Here is a 19,582-nt window from a genome sequence, read left to right as displayed (position 1 = left end):
AATCAATGAATGTAGGATTTACTACTTACATTATTTACCACTTCCTGTTACTACTTCCGATGAGCATATCAAGCCACTATACAGCCAGCATCAGTCAGACTGTCTGCTTCGTCCACAGCCTAGCGGTCTACACATGATGGGAGTTAAATAATTAATTTCACGGAGCAGAAGGGCATTGATATAAATATGTTTTAAACCTAGTGAGACGAAATTGCAAATCACCTACTTCCTAATTTTTTGGTAACCGACCGACAAATTATTTCAATCAATTTCCTTTTTACTCTAATAACAGTAACGGTTGTCTACCGGTTAACCAGGTTGGATAACGGCACTAGGACCCATAGGAAACCGGTTCTTATCCTACTCCCGTTTCGGTCCACCACTCACCTGCCTGAGAAAAGAGGACGGATGTGATAATCGCATAGGACGCTCTCTCCCTTCTCTCGCTCTCCGGTTCTCCTCTCCCGTTCTCCTCTCTTGCCGCAGCCATGCTGCCTCGCGCATGTTTAGCAACCCTGCTGTCAGTCAAGGGTGGTGCTCGTGCAGAACGTAGGAAGTGTCGCGCGCCACGAAATTACATTTAAAACACTCACGGTTGGTTGGTTTGGTGACGTTTCAGCTTCCTAAATTTGGACCATTCGGGATTTCTTTTATGCGCCGGCTCAGACATTACGGAGCGAGCAGGCTGCCTAGCGACTCCCACCGTGAAGACAGCAGCTGTTTGGCTATCCGGTCCAAGACAAGTGAATGTCGCTGTCCACACAGGAGGGCTAAACCCGTGTTTGTATTATTTTTGCTAATCTAGATATTGACTAATTTGTGTAGATATAGGCGATGCATTAAGCTTTTATGGTTAATATTTTAACCTGATCCTGGAAAGAGAACAAGAATCACGCCCTGCACACGGGACTGAAAAGACAATAGTAGCCTACAGTAATGCTACAAAATGCTGGTGTTACGTATTTCTGTTAATCTATAATAACATACGGATTTTGATCATTATCACCACCCAGCCTAGCGGCATACAGAGACAGACAGAGGGATGTATTGCTATTGGCTACGGTAAAACCGTCAACCAAACACGCAGCGGCGGCATTACGGAGAAACCGGGATTATCTTGGGTTTGTCTGTGGCGCGTGGTCTTGCAGGTGCACGGTCAGGGCAGTGATGCTGATTGATGAAGAATCGTGATTATCGTTAACGGGCATAGGTGGACGGTTAGACGCCTTATCCTTGGTCTGGATGGTCACTAATTCAGCCAACAAATCCTCATGACAATGACAATGTAATAACGGATTTGGAACCCGGCGCAAGGAACTGTGAATCTGTGAACGGTGTCCGCCATGTCTCTTAACAAGACACTCGAGTTGGAGCATTTCGATGAACGGAACAAGGCTCGTCGCAGCCGGTCCACACGCTCCACCGGGGCTTCTACCGGCGGTGGAGGCGCTGGTTCGAGAGGAAGCAGCCTGGTTCCGAGCCCCGCGCACAGTGCCAACTGCAGCTACTACCGCACGCGCACGCTGCAGACGCTCACATCTGAGAAGCGCGCGAAGAAGGTCCGGTTCTACAGAAACGGGGACAAGTATTTCAAGGGGCTTGTTTATGCAGTCTCTAGCGACCGGTTTCGTTCTTATGACGCGTTGCTGATGGAACTGACCAGGTCTCTAGCGGACAACCTGCATCTGCCTCAGGGCGTGCGCGCGATCTATACGGTAGACGGGGCCAAGAAGATCACTTCTTTGGATGAACTGTTGGAGGGTAAGAGAGTGTACCTGAATCACTCATCTAGGTCATCATCAAGGTCACACCTGAGTTCATATACATCATTTAATATACCCAGAATGAAATATATATATATATATATATATATATATATATATATATAAAAAAATTAATCAACCACCACTCTAGCCAGACTAAGGTAGCTTATAAGGACAGAGAGAGAGCTGTGTAACTATGGAACGTTCCCTGGAAACATGCATTTGCTCCCATTAACTGACCAGGTGCATTGATTTATGGCAGCCGGAAGGAACAGAGACTGATTCAGTGTTTACAGGTCATTGCTATCAGACAGACTACCGTAAGTGCTGCTGTTAGTGGGTCAGTCAGGGGGCAGGGGTGGTCCATTAATGAGCATCGAGGTCAGTCAGGGGGCAGGAGTGGTCCATTAATGAGTGTGGAGGTCAATCAGGGGCCAGGAATCATGGATTTGTGTTATAATGGCTGTGATGACCCAGCCAGTTCTGGTGCTGAATATGAGACCACCTCTGGCTGGATCTTGGCTGCTACTCTCCTTACCTCTCCTCCCTTCTCTCTGCTCCAAACATCCCCCATCTCCCCTCCTCTTGACTGGCGTTTCAGACCCGATGAGAGAGGTGAACGACCTGTAAGCAACTTTTATCTCCAGTTCAGTGGGTTTCCGAATCACAGGGTGTTAATTAACTGACATTCGAGGGATAACCAGTGGAAACTGTTTTCTTCTATAAGTGACCAATAAAACAGATTATTCAACAAAAACATATTATCAAATTAAACAATAGTTTCACTGTCAGCAGGATTATCACACACGAAGAGGCAAGCCCTGTTAGTACCATATGCAAATAGGACACACAGTCACAAACACACACACACACACACACATCAGTAGAGTTGTAGCTATTTTCCTCCTGGTATTTGAATAGGTACTGGTGTGAGCCAGCGCCAAGGTCAAACAGAGCCGTCTACACCTGAAGAGCAGAGAGACAGAGAGAGACGTGTGCAAAATTCCTTTTACGGTAGCTGGTACTGGAGAGACTTCAGCATTTCTTCACTCCACAGAGGCTCTAGGGGATGTTCCACTGTGAAAAATACAACCAGATATTTTTATTCATATAACACAACCAGCCAATACCCACACAACCAGCCCATACCCACACAACCGGCCCATACCCATGTTCTGACATTTCTGTACCTGTGTACCTGGCATGAAATGCACCTAACAAGCCCCTCCTCCTCACACACAGAGTCAGAACTGTGATCACAGACGCTTATGTCTGTCCGTGTTCTTTTAGTAAGAGGCTGATGTTCAGAGTGTGGTCCTTGCAAGGCCAGGGTTGTTGGTTCGATTTCCACAGTACGACCAGTATGCATTCAGTGGTGTAAGACGCCTTGGACAAGAGTGTCTGCTGAATTACTTAAATGTGGAACGCTAATAAATGTTGTACCGGTGATGTTTTCCGCGGTGATGTTGTCACGGTGATGTTTTCCGCGGTGATGTTGTCACGGTGATGTTTTCCGCGGTGTCACCATGATCGGTGAAGTCCTGATCTATAACCCCTCCCACCTCCAGGTGACTGTTATGTGTGCTCGTCCAATGAGCCCTACCGTAAGCTGGACTACACCAAGTTCAACAACCCGAACTGGAAACCCGGTGCTGCTGCCGGCACCGCTCACGGTTCCTCCACCGGTGGTGCCGCGGGAACGCGGTCTGGGCCCGTTCCAAGCCCTGGGGGTCAAAGGGCGGTCGGCGAGCGTTCGGACCCGAGAGAGCTGCGGGAGAGGGACTTCATCAAGCCCAAGCTGGTGACGGTGATCCGGAGTGGCGTGAAGCCCAGGAAGGCCGTCAGGATCCTGCTGAACAAGAAGACGGCCCATTCCTTTGATCAGGTTCTGGAGGACATTACTGAGGCCATCAAACTGGACTCCGGGGCAGTGAAGAGGATTTACACCCTGGATGGAAAACAGGTGAGTGGGGTTTTTGATTTTCTTTGGGACAGCAGCACAAAAAAAGAAAAAAGTCTAAATGCTTTCAATCTTTTGGATGAGAGCCCTTGGCAACAATGTATTGACATTTTTTCTTTGCAATTAATATATGTTTTATTTACCAGCAACAACAGATTAAAACGATTTTGGCCAAGGGATCTGTGGAATGTGCTACCATGGCAACCCACTCCACCATTCGAGTCTAAATCTTAATGCAGGAAATCAGCTGGAAAACTTAAGTTTGCCATCAGAAAAGAGGTCCTCGGCCCCACTGTGCTAAATCACTGAAATGTAAAACGAAGGGGTTAGGGTTTACCCTGGAATGGATGGAATGAAACCTCTAGACTCTAGAATGGGTGGAATAAGGCCTCTGAATCTAGATTGGGTGTAGGTTATTGATTTAGTGTTAAGTTAAGGGTTGGGTTCAGGGCTAGGGAATAAGGAACAAGGATTTCTGGGGGTTTGTTAGGTGACTTAGGTCTCTGGTACCCACAAGGATAGAAAGACAGACGTGTGTGTGTGTACGTGGGTGTGTGTGTGTGGTTGTGTGTGTGTATGTGGGTGTGTGTATGGTTGTGGTTGTGGGTGTGTCTCTTAGGCTCCTTTCAGTTTGTTCATCCACCTTAGAGCAGTCTGGCTACCATGGCAACTCCCTTTCTCCTGCTGTCTCCCTCTCTCTCCAACTTTCTCTCTCTCTCGCTCTCCCTCCGTCTCTCTCCCTCTGTCTCTCTCCCTCTGTCTCTCTCCCTCTGTCTCTCTCCCTCTGTCTCTCTCCCTCTGTCTCTCTCCCTTTCTCTCTCCCTCTGTCTGTCGCTCCATCTTTCTCTCCCTCTTTCTCTTTCTCCCTCTGTCTCTCTCCCTCTATATCCTTCTGTCTGTCGCTCCCTCTTTATCTCTCTCGCTATTGGAATAAAGTAACAAAGTAATTTACAATGTAACATTATTCACGTAGTAATAATAATCAATATTTTCAGCAGGACAAATAATAGAACAAAATCAATAACCAAGAGAAGAAAAAACAAAATCAAACATTTATGTTAAACAAATAACGACAGGCTGGTCGGTCTTTCAGACACTGTCCCAATTTTAGGCTGACACAACGTGATACAGCTTTCTGGCTGAACTATTTTAATCCTCAAAGGTCTAAGACACAGTGAATTGTGGTGGGAAATTTGAAAGAATTATACTTATTTGTTATATGTTGGACATTTTGTCAGTTCCTCTTCTCGGTGATCACACAGCTTTTCCTCCACAGGGACTCAGGTTTTCCTCTGTCTGTCCTTGTCACTGGCAAGGCTGTGCTCACTGAGCCTGGACCTTGTCAAAAAGAAATTCTACAGTTTTGATTAGTAACCATGATCAAATAATTTGCCATACTCTCTGGTTAGGGCCAGATAGCACAAAATATAGCTCTGCGCTTGTGTAATCCAATAAGTAAATGTGATTTTGTGTTGTTATTAGTTTATTTATAATTGGTCCTGGGTCTTATGTTGTTTTAGTAGAACTGATTTATAAACTCCCCAGAACTAGTTGGATGAAGGGACTCATCTCTAGTACTGCTGGGCATGGAAAGTATGCATCTTTTTTTATTATTAGTAGATATGGGTAAAATATAAAAATGTCCTGGTTCAACTACAAATTGAGTGATTTTCTCCACACAAAAAAATGTTTTGACATTCTTTTTTTATGTTGTAGAATGTATGCAGTCTGTTACTTCATTACCTGCCCCATGAATGTGTCCAGTTGAGCTGACCTTTAACCCTATAAAATTGTAGCATGTGCAGTAGTCAGTGTTTAGTAAACAATGGATGTTATTTATTTTTCGTAAACACTGGGTGTTATTTTTCGTAAACACTGGGTGTTATTTATTTTTTGTAAACTCTGGGTCTTATTTATTTTGTGTAAACACTAGGGGCTCTATATTTTTTTGTAAACACTGGGGGCTATTTATTTTCATAAACACTGGGTGATATTTATTTTTCATAAAAACTGGGGCTTATTTATTTTTGATAAACACTGGGGGTTATTTCTTTTTCATAAAACACAGGGGGCTATTTCTTTTTCTTAATCACAGAGTTATTTATTTTTCGTAAAAACTGGTGCTTATTCATTTTTTATAAACACTGGGGGTGATATATTTTCATAACACTAGGGGTTATATATTTTTCGTAATCACTGGGTTATTTATTTTTCTTAAACACTGGAAGTTATTTATTTTTCTTAAACACTGGGAGTTATTTATTTTTCATAAAGACTGGGGCTTATTTATTTTTCGTAAACGATGGGGGTTATATATTTTTCCTAAACACTAGTGGTTATATATTTTTCGTAATAACGGGGTTATTTATTTTCCTTAAACACTGGGAGTTATTTATTTTTCATAAACATTGGGGCTTATTTATTTTTTTGAAAACACTGGTGACTAGTTATTTTTTGTAAACACTGGGGGTTATTTATTTTTCGTAAACACTGGGGGTTATTTATTTTTCTTAAAATACTGGGGGTTCTATATTTTTTGCGAACACTGGGGGTTCTATATTTTTTGCGAACACTGTGGGTTAATTGTTTTTCGTAAACACATGGGGTTATTTATTTTTCTTAAATGCTGGGGGTTATATATTTTTCGTAAACACTGGAAGTTATATTTATTTTCAGAGGGTGAGAAGAAGGGGGGATATTAATTTGTATTCTGAAGGGATCCTGCTGCAGAATAGAAAGGGAAATCCTCATGTGGAGAAAGGAGGAAATGAACAGAGAGAAGAAGAGGAGAGAGGGATAGACAGGAGAGACGGAAAGAAAGATGACAGGACAGATGGAATGACAATAGAAGAGGAGTTTGGGATAGAGAGAATGAATTGAGGATAGAGAGATTGGGAACGAGAGGAGTTGATTTAGTAGAAACTTTCACAAAGAGACTAGTTATTAAGGTTGGTTTTGAGAAAGAAGAGACTAGTTATTAAGGTTGGTATAAAGTAGTGTACTATATAGGGAATAGGGTGTCATCTCTCCATAGGGTCCTGGTCTAAAGTAGTGTACTATATAGGGAATAGGGTGTCATCTCTCCATAGGGGCCTGGTATAAAGTAGTGTACTATATAGGGAATAGGGTGTCATCTCTCCATAGGGTCCTGGTCTAAATTAGTGTACTATATAGGGACCAGGATGTCATCTCTCCATAGGGTCCTGGTCTAAAGTAGTGTACTATATAGGGAATAGGGTGTCATCTCTCCATAGGGGCCTGGTATAAAGTAGTGTACTATATAGGGAATAGGGTGTCATCTCTCCATAGGGTCCTGGTATAAAGTAGTGTACTATATAGGGAATAGGGTGTCATCTCTCCATAGGGTCCTGGTATAAAGTAGTGTACTATATAGGGAATAGGGTGTCATCTCTCTATAGGGTCCTGGTATAAAATAGTGTACTATATAGGGAATAGTGGGAATACAATAGAGTATATTTGAGACACTCACTGAAGCAATAATCCTGTCACACAAAAGACACTTGTCCTGTCCTTTGTGTGAGCTCTGACGTTGCTGTGTGTGTGTGGTCTTGCATTGTGTGTGTATGTGGCTGTGTGTGTGTGTGTTGGCTGGCGAGCCACCAGAACAGAAATCCTGCTCGTCTCTCCCTAGCAACTAGACGTCATTAACATGCCTGTCTGGACAACCCGGCTCTGTCTTTTATCTGCCCCCCCCTCACCCCCCCCCCCCCACCCGTCTTTTATCTACCCTGCCCCCCCCCCCCCCCCCCCCCCAGTCTTTTATCTACCCCGGTCTCCCTCCCATTCTCGCCACAATCTTCTCTTTCCTACTCTCAATTGTCTACAGTCGTAGAACCTTTCTGTTATTTTATTTACTATTTATATGATTCCTCTAGACATTTCCCTGTGTGTGTGTGTATGTGTGTGTGTGTGTGTGTGTGTGTGTCAGCAGCTGACTGTCTTTCTTTGTGTGTGTGTGTGTCAAACTGACTAAGCAGTCTGTGAGGGAGAAAAGGATACAATTTATTTTGTGCCGAGCTGCTGTACAGAACAAACACAAACACACACAAAAACACACACACTTTAAACTGTTCTATTTCAGAGACACTGATACCCTATTACAGTACCATTATCAATGCAGTGTTTGAAATCTCTTAGTACAAACTCCAAACAGATCATACTCGTAAATCATTACATCTATCTTAATACAAGACTCCAAACAGATTATACTCGTAAATCATTACATCTACCTTAGTACAAGACTCCAAACAGATTATACTCGTAAATCATTACATCTTGCATTCAAAACAACAGATTTTGCTTTCATTTCATTTGTAAACATCTTTCACCACAAGATCAATGGTTCAACTAACGAATGTACTAAGAGTACATTCGTGAAGTCATTGAAATGTAACAGCGCAATTCTTTCTGTTTTTCGTAAACACGGTAGAAACCTGCTTTATCAACAAAGATGTACTTGTGATGGTTCACAGCAGTTCAGTTTGTAGTTTTGACTCAGTGTTGTTGGCATCAAATTCAAAATGCGCATGTATTTTTCCAAAAGCGACAAACAAGTACAGTTTCAACATTTGTTGTCTTGGTACTATTTTACCATTAAATTATTTGCACATCATTGCATTCTGTTTGCATTTTACACAGCGTCCCAACATTTTTGGAAACGGAATTGTACTTTTCTGATGATCTCTTGTGTTTTCTATACTAGGAGTGGTGAGTATATTACCACATACTTGTGTGAATAGTACCAAAGCGCCTGAAAAAAACTGTAACATGTTTTAAGGTGGAACTGAAATTCCAACATCTTAAGTCTGGCCTGACAGGATTTACTTTCATTTTAAAAGCAAATGGTTTAATGAAGGTGGAGCAAAGCCAAGTATACTAAGGTGGAACTGTAAATTCACAAATCCAAGGTGTCAGGAAGACTTTAAGTGAAACACGCTCTCTGACATTTGACCTCATGCCCCCCAGGTGACCTGCCTGCAGGACTTCTTCGGGGATGATGACGTGTTCATGGCATGTGGTCTGGAGAAGTTCCGGTACGCGCAGGACGACTATGCTATCACGCACAGCGGGAAGGCAGCAGCCGCATTCGTCAACGGTATGTAACCCAGGGGTCTGGTATGTAACCTGGGGGTCTGGTATGTAACCCGGGGGTCTGGTATGTAACCTGGGGGTCTGGTATGTAACCAAAGGGTCTGGTATGAAACCCAGGGGTCTGGTATGTAACCAGAGGGTCTGGTATGTAACTCGGGGGTCTGGTATGTAACCTGGGGGTCAGCTATGTAACCCGGGGGTTTGGTGTGTTACCCGGGGGTCTGCTATGTAACCCAGGGGTCTAGTATGTAACCCGGGGTTCTGGTATGTAACCTGAGGGTTTGGTGTGTTACCCGGGGGTCTGCTATGTAACCCAGGGGTCTGGTATGTAACCAGAGGGTCTGGTATGTAACTCGGGGGTCTGGTATGTAACCTGGGGGTCTGGTATGTAACCCAGGGGTTTGGTGTGTTACCCAGGTGTCTGGTATGTAACCTGGGTTCTGGTATGTAACCTGGGGGTTTGGTGTGTTACCCAGGGGTTTGGTATGTAACCCGGGTTCTGGTATGTAACCCAGGGGTCTGGTATGTGACCCGGGGGTCTGGTATGTGACCCGGGGGTCTGGTATGTAACCCGGGGGTTTGATGTGTTACCCGGGGGTCTGGTATGTAACCCAGGTTCTGGTATGTAACCTGAGGGTTTGATGTGTTACCAGGGGGGTCTGGTGTGTTACCTGGGGGTTTGGTGAGTTACCTGGGGGTCTGGTATATTACCTGGGGGTTTGGTGTTTTACCTGGGGGTGTGGTATGTTACCTAGGGTTTTGGTGTGTTACCTGGGGGTGTGTTACCATGGGGTCTGGTATATTACCCGGGGGTTCGGTACCTCCACATTATGTATAATATATACTGTACCAGTAAAAAGTTTATGAACACCTAACTATTCATTTCAATGGGTGTGTCCAAAGGTTTGTCTGCTACTGTACATGCTTGTATGTCTCCAAAAAGACATTTTCTGAATTATTTGGAAGTTTCTGTGTTTGACCTATCTGTATCTGTTTCTCATCTTTTCACCCCCTCCCACTCATTCACTCTGTCCTCAGACTGCAGGATGAAATCCTCCCGTTCCTCCACTCCTCAGAAGCCATCGTCCCCTAAACCTTCCAGTTTGACCACGCCCAAAACCACGCCCAAAACCCCACCCAAAACCCCGCCCAAAACCCCACCCAGGACCAAGTCACCTGGCCCAGGTACCCTACATACACAAACAAGTCAACAGATGCTAAACCAATCAAAATCATATCTTTAGTCAGTTTTGTTTTAATTGGCTGTCTGGAGTAAGTCCCTCCTCTTTCCCCCTTACTAGTCAATGAGGTGTTAGGAATTAAGGTGGGAGTGACAAGATCCTGCCCTTCACCCACCAGTCCTGAAGCCCGACGCCACATAAAGGTGAGAGGTGGAAACATCCCTATTTAATCTATATATACCAAATAAAAATATGAATCAACAACTCTATTTAATCTATATATACCAAATAAAAATATGAATCAACAACTCTATTTAATCTATATATACCAAATAAAAATATTAAAAAACAACTCTATTTAATCTATATATACCAAATAAAAATATTAATCAACAACTCTATTTAATCTATATATACCAAATAAAAATATTAATCAACAACTCTATTTAATCTATATATACCAAATAAAAATATTAAAAAACAACTCTATTTAATCTATATATACCAAATAAAAATATTAATAAACAACTCTATATAATCTATATATACCAAATAAAAATATTAATCAACAAATCTATTTAATCTATATATACCAAATAGAAATATTAATAAACAATTCTATGTAATCTATATATATCAAATAGAAATATTAATAAACAACTCTATATAATCTATATATACCAAATAGATGTATAAATAGACAACTCTATATAATCTATATATACCAAATACAATTATTAATAAACAACTCTATATAATCCATATATACCAAATACAAACCCGATTCCAAAAAAGTTGGGACACTGTACAAATTGTGAGTAAAAAAGGAATGGAATAATTTACAAATCTCATAAACATATATTTAATTCACAATAGAATGTAGATTACATATAGAATGTTGAAAGTGAGACATTTTGTAATGTCATGCCAAATATTGGCTCATTTTGGATTTCATGAGAGCTACACATTCCAAAAAAGTTGGGACAGGTAGCAATAATAGTCCGGAAAAGTTAAATGTACCGATAAGGAACAGCTGGAGGACCAATTTGCAACTTATTATGTCAATTGGCAACATGATTGGGTATAAAAAGAGCTGTGTCTCTCAGAAGTCAAGATGGGTAGAGGATCACCAATTCCCCCAATGCTGCGGCAAAAAATAGTGGAACAATGCCAGAAAGGAGTTACTCAGAGAAAAATTGCAAAGAGTTTGAAGTTATCATCATCTACAGTGCATAATATCATCCAAAGATTCAGAGAATCTCGACTAAAGAGGACAAGGACAACCCAAGTTGTTATCGGCGCTCAGTTCAGAAGCCTGCATCTCTGATGCCATGAAATTTAAAACTTCCACATCATTGCATTCTGTTTTTATTCACAATTCGTACGGTGTCCCAGCTTTTTTGGCATCGGGTTTGTAGAAGTATAATTAAACAACTCTTAATTGTGTACATTTCTTCTCCTCTTCCTCTTCCATCTTCGTGCAGGTTTACTCCCAACCGGTCTCCTCAGAAGTGAATGGAGCAGATGATCTGAGCCCAGAAGGTACTGTGTGTGTGTGTGTGTGCGCGTTACAGGTTAGCACTGGCACATCTGGTCATATCACGCCACTTCACTAAGCCTTGTGACTGTGTCACTGTGTGTGTGTTATTATGTAATACTTACAATATAACAGAACAACTGGGGATAATAGATAAACAACAAGGATATGGATGAAAACGTTTTTTGTTTTTTTTTAAAGATGTATTTTAGAATATTTTTTTAACAGCCCACTGGCACTGACCAACCGCTGAAGCCTGGACTGCCAACACGGAACAGCAGCGATGTTGGACCGTCTGAAATAAAACACTTTATAATACAGTCCACTGCTGTTTACTCCAAATTGGGATTTCTAAATATAATTTGGCTTTGTTCACATTTTTCAGGACTTGCTTTCCAAATGTAATGTGACTTCAGGTTAATGTTTCTCCTGTGACTCTGGGCTATTTTTGTAATAATGCAACCTGACAACTGAATAAATGTGTGTGTGTGTGTGTGTGTGTGTGTGCGTTTGTGGGGGGGATGTGTGTGTGTGTGTGTGTGTTGGTCCTCTATAGTGAATGGGAACAGCCTGGTTTCATCCTGCATCATCAAGGATAAGTACCGAGTGGGGAAGGTTATTGGGGACGGGAACTTTGCTGTGGTTAAAGAGTGTGTAGAGAGGTATGCTGTACAATTAACACACACACATGCAGTTAACACATACACCTGCGCAGTTAAAACACACATCTGCACAGTTAACACACACCTGTATGGCTTTATGCCCACACTGTGTTTGATTGATTGATTGATTGACAGGTCGACGGGACAGGAGTTTGCTCTGAAGATCATAGACAAAGCTCGTTGCTGTGGAAAGGTATGTCCTCAACACTACGGACTGATGGATTCATGGACTGACTGGTTCATTCTGTTTTTACATCACCTGATAGAGAACGAGGTGACTGTGATGAGTGTTTATTGATTAGGAGCACCTGATAGAGAACGAGGTGATTGTGATGAGTGTTTATTGATTAGGAGCACCTGATAGAGAACGAGGTGACTGTGATGAGTGTTTATTGATTAGGAGCACCTGATAGAGAACGAGGTGATTGTGATGTGTGTTTATTGATTAGGAGCACCTGATAGAGAACGAGGTGACTGTGATGAGTGTTTATTGATTAGGAGCACCTGATAGAGAACGAGGTGACTGTGATGAGTGTTTATTGATTAGGAGCACCTGATAGAGTACGAGGTGATTGTGATGAGTGTTTATTGATTAGGAGCACCTGATAGAGAATGAGGTGACTGTGATGAGTGTTTATTGATTAGGAGCACCTGATAGAGAATGAGGTGACTGTGATGAGTGTTTATTGATTAGGAGCACCTGATAGAGAACGAGGTGACCGTGCTGCGAAGGGTTAAGCATCCGAGTATCATCCAGCTGATCGAGGTCGACGACACGCCCACCGAGCTTTACCTGGTCATGGAACTGGTCAAGGTACCGCGTGTGTGTGTGTGTGTGTGCCTTTTTCTCTGCCTTTTCAAAACCAAAACAATCACCAAAATCACTGCATTAATATCTTTTCTTTTTTTTTGGTTAAATGTTTTGGTTAGTTTAGGCATTTAAATTAGGTTATTGAGGTCAAGGTTAGGTTATGCTACTGTTCAGATTTAGATTTAGGTTTTGGAAGTCTGTGGGAGACATGGCCGCGCGAGTGTGCGTAGAGATGTGTGTGTGTGTTAAGTAACGCGTGTGTGTTTTATCTCCACAGGGAGGGGATTTGTTTGATGCTATAACATCCTCCACTAAATACACGGAGAGAGACGCCAGCGCCATGGTGTTCAACCTGGCAGGAGCCATCACATACCTGCACCGCATCAACATTGTCCACAGGGACATCAAACCTGAGAACCTTCTGGTAACACGCCTACTGGATCCACATCGGGTGTGTTACGGGGTGTGGGGTCCGATCCCCCCGTGGGTCACCTACATGTTCTGTGTCCAGGTGTGCGAGTATCCGGACGGGACCAAGTCGTTGAAGCTGGGGGATTTTGGGCTGGCCACGGTCGTAGAAGGCCCCCTGTACACAGTCTGTGGAACACCGACCTATGTGGCGCCAGAGATCATCGCTGAGACGGGGTGAGATATTACGTTATCACCAACCGCTTTTGACTGTGATTGAGCCTCTGAGTTGTAAGGTAACTTAGGTGTGTGTGTGTGTTGTCAGGTAACTTATGTGTGTGTGTTGTCAGGTAACTAAGGTGTGTGTGTGTGTGTAGTCAGGTAATTTAGGTGTGTGTGTGTGTTGTCAGGTAACATAGGTGTGTGTGTGTGTTGTCAGGTAACTTATGTGTGTGTGTGTGTTGTCAGGTAACTTAGGTGTGTGTGTGTGTGTGTTGTCAGGTAACTTATGTGTGTGTGTGTGTTGTCAGGTAACTTAGGTGTGTGTGTGTGTGTGTGTGTTGTCAGGTATGGTCTGAAGGTGGATATCTGGGCAGCAGGAGTCATCACTTACATCCTACTATGTGGCTTCCCCCCATTTCGGAGGTGAGTTGGCCTTTTCCATTACCCCCTACTCTGTAGTTGGTCTGCTCCAGCCACCAGTATATAAACACCCCCCCCGCCTCCCCCCCGGCAGTGAGAATAATGTCCAGGAGGAATTGTTTGACCAGATCCTCCAGGGGAAACTGGAGTTTCCTTCCCCAGACTGGGACGGCGTCAGCCTGCCTGCCAAGGTACCGGATGCACACACACCATGAGGATGCTACACACACCATGAGGATGCTACACACACCATGAGGATGCTACACACACCATGAGGATGCTACACACACCATGAGGATGCACACACACCATGAGGATGTACACACACCATGAGGATGCTACACACACCATGAGGATGCTACACACACCATGAGGATGCTACACACACCATGAGGATGCTACACACACCATGAGGATGCACACACACCATGAGGATGCTACACACACCATGAGGATGCTACACACACCATGAGGATGCTACACACACCATGAGGATGCACACACACCATGAGGATGCACACACACCATGAGGATGCTACACACACCATGAGGATGCTACACACACCATGAGGATGCTACACACACCATGAGGATGCACACACACCATGAGGATGCACAGACACCATGAGGATGCACACACACCATGAGGATGCTACACACACCATGAGGATGCTACACACACCATGAGGATGCTACACACACCATGAGGATGCACACACACCATGAGGATGCTACACACACCATGAGGATGCTACACACACCATGAGGATGTACACACACCATGAGGATGCTACACACACCATGAGGATGCACACACACCATGAGGATGCTACACACACCATGAGGATGCTACACACACCATGAGGATGCACACACACCATGAGGATGCTACACACACCATGAGGATGCTACACACACCATGAGGATGCTACACACACCATGAGGATGTACACACACCATGAGGATGCACACACACCATGAGGATGCTACACACACCATGAGGATGCTACACACACCATGAGGATGCTACACACACCATGAGGATGCACACACACCATGAGGGTGCTACACACACCATGAGGATGCTACACACACCATGAGGATGCTACACACACCATGAGGATGCACACACACCATGAGGATGCTACACACACCATGAGGATGCTACACACACCATGAGGATGCACACACACCATGAGGATGCACACACCATGAGGATGCTACACACACCATGAGGATGCTACACACACCATGAGGATGCTACACACACCATGAGGATGCACACACACCATGAGGATGCTACACACACCATGAGGATATACACACACCATGAGGATGCTACACACACCATGAGGATGCACACACACCATGAGGATGCTACACACACCATGAGGATGCTACACACACCATGAGGATGCTACACACACCATGAGGATGCTACACACACCATGAGGATGCTACACACACCATGAGGATGCACACACACCATGAGGATGCTACACACACCATGAGGATGCACACACACCATGAGGATGCTACACACACCATGAGGATGCTACACACACCATGAGGATTCTACACAGACACCATGAGGATGCTACACACACCATGAGGATGCACACACACCATGAGGATGCTACACACACCATGAGGATGCTACACACACCATGAGGATGCACACACACCATGAGGATGCTACACACACCATGAGGATGCTACACACACCATGAGGATGCTACACACACCATGAGGATGCTACACACACCATGAGGATGCACACACACCATGAGGATGTACACACCATGAGGATGCTACACACACCATGAGGGTGCTACACACACCATGAGGATGCTACACACACCTCATTGACTCCCGCCCACAGCGGAGACGTCACGGACGTCCAATGTCTCGAGCGTCTTCGGTAGACCGCTGAGCCACTAGGAGTTCATGGGCATCATTAACACTGTGTCTGTGCCACGTCAGATGGGGTCCATGGGCATCATTAACACTGTGTCTGTGCCACGTCAGATGGGGTCCATGGGCATCATTAACACTGTGTCTGTGACACGTCAGATGGGGTCCATGGGCATCATTAACATAGTGTCTGTGCCACGTCAGATGGGGTCCATGGGCATCATTAACACTGTGTCTGTGCCACGTCAGATGGGGTTCATGAGCATCATTAACACTTTCTGTGACACGTCAGATGGGGTCCATGGGCATCATTAACACAGTGTCTGTGACACGTCAGATGGGGTCCATGTGCATCATTAACACAGTGTCTGTGACACGTCAGATGGGGTCCATGGGCATCATTAACACAGTGTCTGTGACACGTCAGGTGGGGTCCATGTGCATCATTAACACTGTGTCTGTGATACGTCAGGTGGGGTCCATGTGCATCATTAACACCGTGTCTGTGACGCGTCAGGTGGGGGGTCCATGGGCATCATTAACACTGTGTCTGTGACATGTCAAGTGGGGTCCATGGGCATCATTAACACTGTGTCTGTGACACGTCAGGTGGTGTCCATGGGCATCATTAACACCGTGTCTGTGCCACATCAGATGGGGTCCATGTGCATCATTAACACTGTGTCTGTGATACGTCAGGTGGGGTCCATGGGCATCATTAACACAGTGTCTGTGACACGTCAGATGGGGTCCATGTGCATCATTAACACTGTGTCTGTGATACGTCAGGTGGGGTCCATGGGCATCATTAACACAGTGTCTGTGACACGTCAGATGGGGTCCATGTGCATCATTAACACTGTGTCTGTGATACGTCAGGTGGGGTCCATGGGCATCATTTACACAGTGTCTGTGACACGTCAGATGGGGTCCATGTGCATCATTAACACTGTGTCTGTGATACGTCAGATGGGGTCCATGTGCATCATTAACACTGTGTCTGTGATACGTCAGGTGGGGGACAATCAGTTTGATGCTTGTTGTTTGTTGAAATATCCTGCAGTTAGATGAGTCGTTAGAGTGGCGGGATACTAACATCCTGGCACTTGACCTCCTAGGGTCTGATTGGTCACATGCTGCAGGTGAACGTGGAAACACGGTTTACAGCAGAGGACGTCCTCTCACATCCCTGGGTCATGGTACGTACCGTATACACACACACACACACACACACAAAATCTGGATATTAAAATAAAAAGTGTGTGTTCTGTAGGACGAAGCAACCCTGGAGAGCAGCAGTTTGAACACAGAAATGTCATCACCGGCTACTGTGACCCCTGACCCCTGCGGGACCCCTGTATCCCCGGCAACACAGAGTAGCCCGGCCCACAACACAACTAGCCCGAAACCTTTCACCTCGCCGCTCTGCTGAGGACACATGCCATTTCAGCTCCTAGCCCCTCATCATCCCGAGGACACGTTCCATTTCAGCTCATAGCACCTCATCATCCTGAGGACATGTGACATTTCAGCTCCTAGCCCCTCATCATCCCGAGGACACGTTCCATTTCAGCTCCTAGCACCTCATCATCCTGAGGACATGCGACATTTCAGCTCCTAGCCCCTCATCATCCCGAGGACACGTTCCATTTCAGCTCCTAGAACCTGCTTCCTTGCCGAAGAGTGGAGGGCTGTGTGAATTTATAGCATTTAAACCACAAGGAAACAGGTTGTGGGCTGTGACAGTGTTCACTCCCCGGGCTGTTCCCCTGGCTAGGGAGAGGAAGAACAGTGCCGACACCCTGTTTCAGTCCCTAGTCCCTTCCCTTAGCCAAGCAGAGAGGGGTTGTGGATTTGGGACACGACCCATTTCAAGCCCTAACATCCTCTTCGTAGCAGAGCAGAGGGCTGGAACGGACAGACAGTTAGACTATAGTACTGTAATACCCTTAATGAACAACCTCAGATACAACACTGTACTGTACCCATCCTCTACTCTCTGAGACTAACAGTCGCCATGTCTCTCTCTCTTTTCTTTGATCTCAGTCTTCCTCTGTAATTCTTCTGATTATGTAGCTCATGTTTCCCACAATCCCTCTCTCCCCGGCTCTCTTAAATCTTACACAACCGGAGTATTTAGTATTTTTACAGTATATTTTGTACGTGTGTCGTAGATCTGTCTGAGTGGTTTTGAGGAGAATGTAGCAGTCTGAAAATGACCAGCATCCTTCTGAGGTGCTGTGTAGTGTGAGACATTAATCACCACCTTTAGGTTTTTACTGTGATAGTTATTTAATTTCATATGAGGTCAGTTTCCCAGACGTAAGCCTGTTCTCAAACCGTCCCTAAATGTGTATCCTGAAGGGGGTTAAGATGTGTTATTGGATGTAAATATGAGTGTGTTACTACAGAATAATGAAGTGATCAATTGATCAATCTCTAACTGTCACTACTGAACAAAGAGTTAAGGGGGCTGGTGTCATTTTGAAAACTAAAAAAAAAAAAAAATCCAGTTGGATGGGAGCCAAGTCTTAGTGACCATGCTGAGTCTCCGGAAAGCTCCGGAGCGCTGAGGTGAGGCTTCAACTGGACTGGGTGGTGTTGGCTGGGATCAACCTGTGTTTATGCGCTGTAGAAGATCCACATCGTAGTTCATGTGAAACGTAAAGGACGTCCAGCAGCTGCGGAGACTCACAATGCTTCTGTCGCCTCAATCAGAAAGGACCCTTATTGTTAAAAACGCAGGACATCGGTTACAAAGCTTCCAGGAAACTCCCCTCAGAAATACCGGTTTTAACTGGTCTTACATTATTTTTTGCTTCACACTAAATGACAATGGGCCTTCCATTGTGAGTGTTGACAGGCCGATACCTACAGTATGTGACTTTCATTTTTAACAATAAGTGCGTGTGTGTGTGTGTTAGTGCTCCAACCAACCGCATTTTATTTAAACCACTATCAACCGTAGTTAATATAGTCTGGAAAAAGGCTATATTAGCCAAATCATTAGCAAGGATTTGGCTCAGAATACCACCCAGGCTAGGTATAGTTTCCAAATCAAACTGGGATGAGTGTTGGTGAAGACAGAATAGTGATGATGGTATGTTCTGTGTGTTTGGTTGGTTGGGTTATATGTTTAAACATGTCCTGGTTCGTTGCTTCAACAACACTCCAAACTGAGAATAAAACCATGACATGATACCATGACTACTGGTCACACAAACCTCTGCACACACACCTCTCTGCACACACACACACATTTGTACAGCTACACTCATGGGGACCAGAAAATAGAAATTGCATGCTCCCTTGCCCTAAACCTTAATAAACAAACATTTATGCCTAACCTTAACCAATAACGCCTGGACCTTAAAGAACCCCAAATTCTAACCATAAAATCAATTGTAAGTTTGGCCCTAAACCGGAAATTTACTTTTGCCTCACGGGGACCGGCAAAAGGTCCCAATTTGTGCTGGTTTTACTATACTCATTGGGACATTTGGTCTCACACACACACACACACACACACACACACACACACACACACACACACACACACACACACACACACACACACACACACACACACACA

The 19,582-nt window shown here is 44.4% G+C and overlaps 1 protein-coding gene across 1 annotated transcript; it reads left to right on the top strand.

Annotated features, from left to right (window-relative positions):
• Window positions 1–428: 428 nt before the first annotated feature.
• LOC105006502 (serine/threonine-protein kinase DCLK2) lies at window positions 429–19,191 on the top strand. Its single transcript, XM_034290841.1, has 15 exons — window positions 429–1,761; window positions 3,332–3,726; window positions 8,710–8,839; window positions 9,874–10,020; window positions 10,137–10,219; window positions 11,501–11,558; window positions 12,110–12,215; window positions 12,351–12,408; window positions 12,910–13,029; window positions 13,304–13,450; window positions 13,538–13,671; window positions 14,002–14,079; window positions 14,171–14,267; window positions 17,109–17,189; window positions 17,264–19,191. Exons 1-15 carry the CDS (start codon window positions 1,344–1,346, stop codon window positions 17,420–17,422), a joined length of 2,211 nt encoding a protein of 736 aa, XP_034146732.1. The 5' UTR covers window positions 429–1,343; the 3' UTR covers window positions 17,423–19,191.
• Window positions 19,192–19,582: the final 391 nt, after the last annotated feature.

Source organism: Esox lucius, chromosome 24, assembly GCF_011004845.1.
Source record: "Esox lucius isolate fEsoLuc1 chromosome 24, fEsoLuc1.pri, whole genome shotgun sequence".
Taxonomy (NCBI): domain Eukaryota; kingdom Metazoa; phylum Chordata; class Actinopteri; order Esociformes; family Esocidae; genus Esox; species Esox lucius.
Note: the sequence above shows the minus strand (reverse complement) of the source record. Positions and strands in the feature narration are given on the sequence as shown.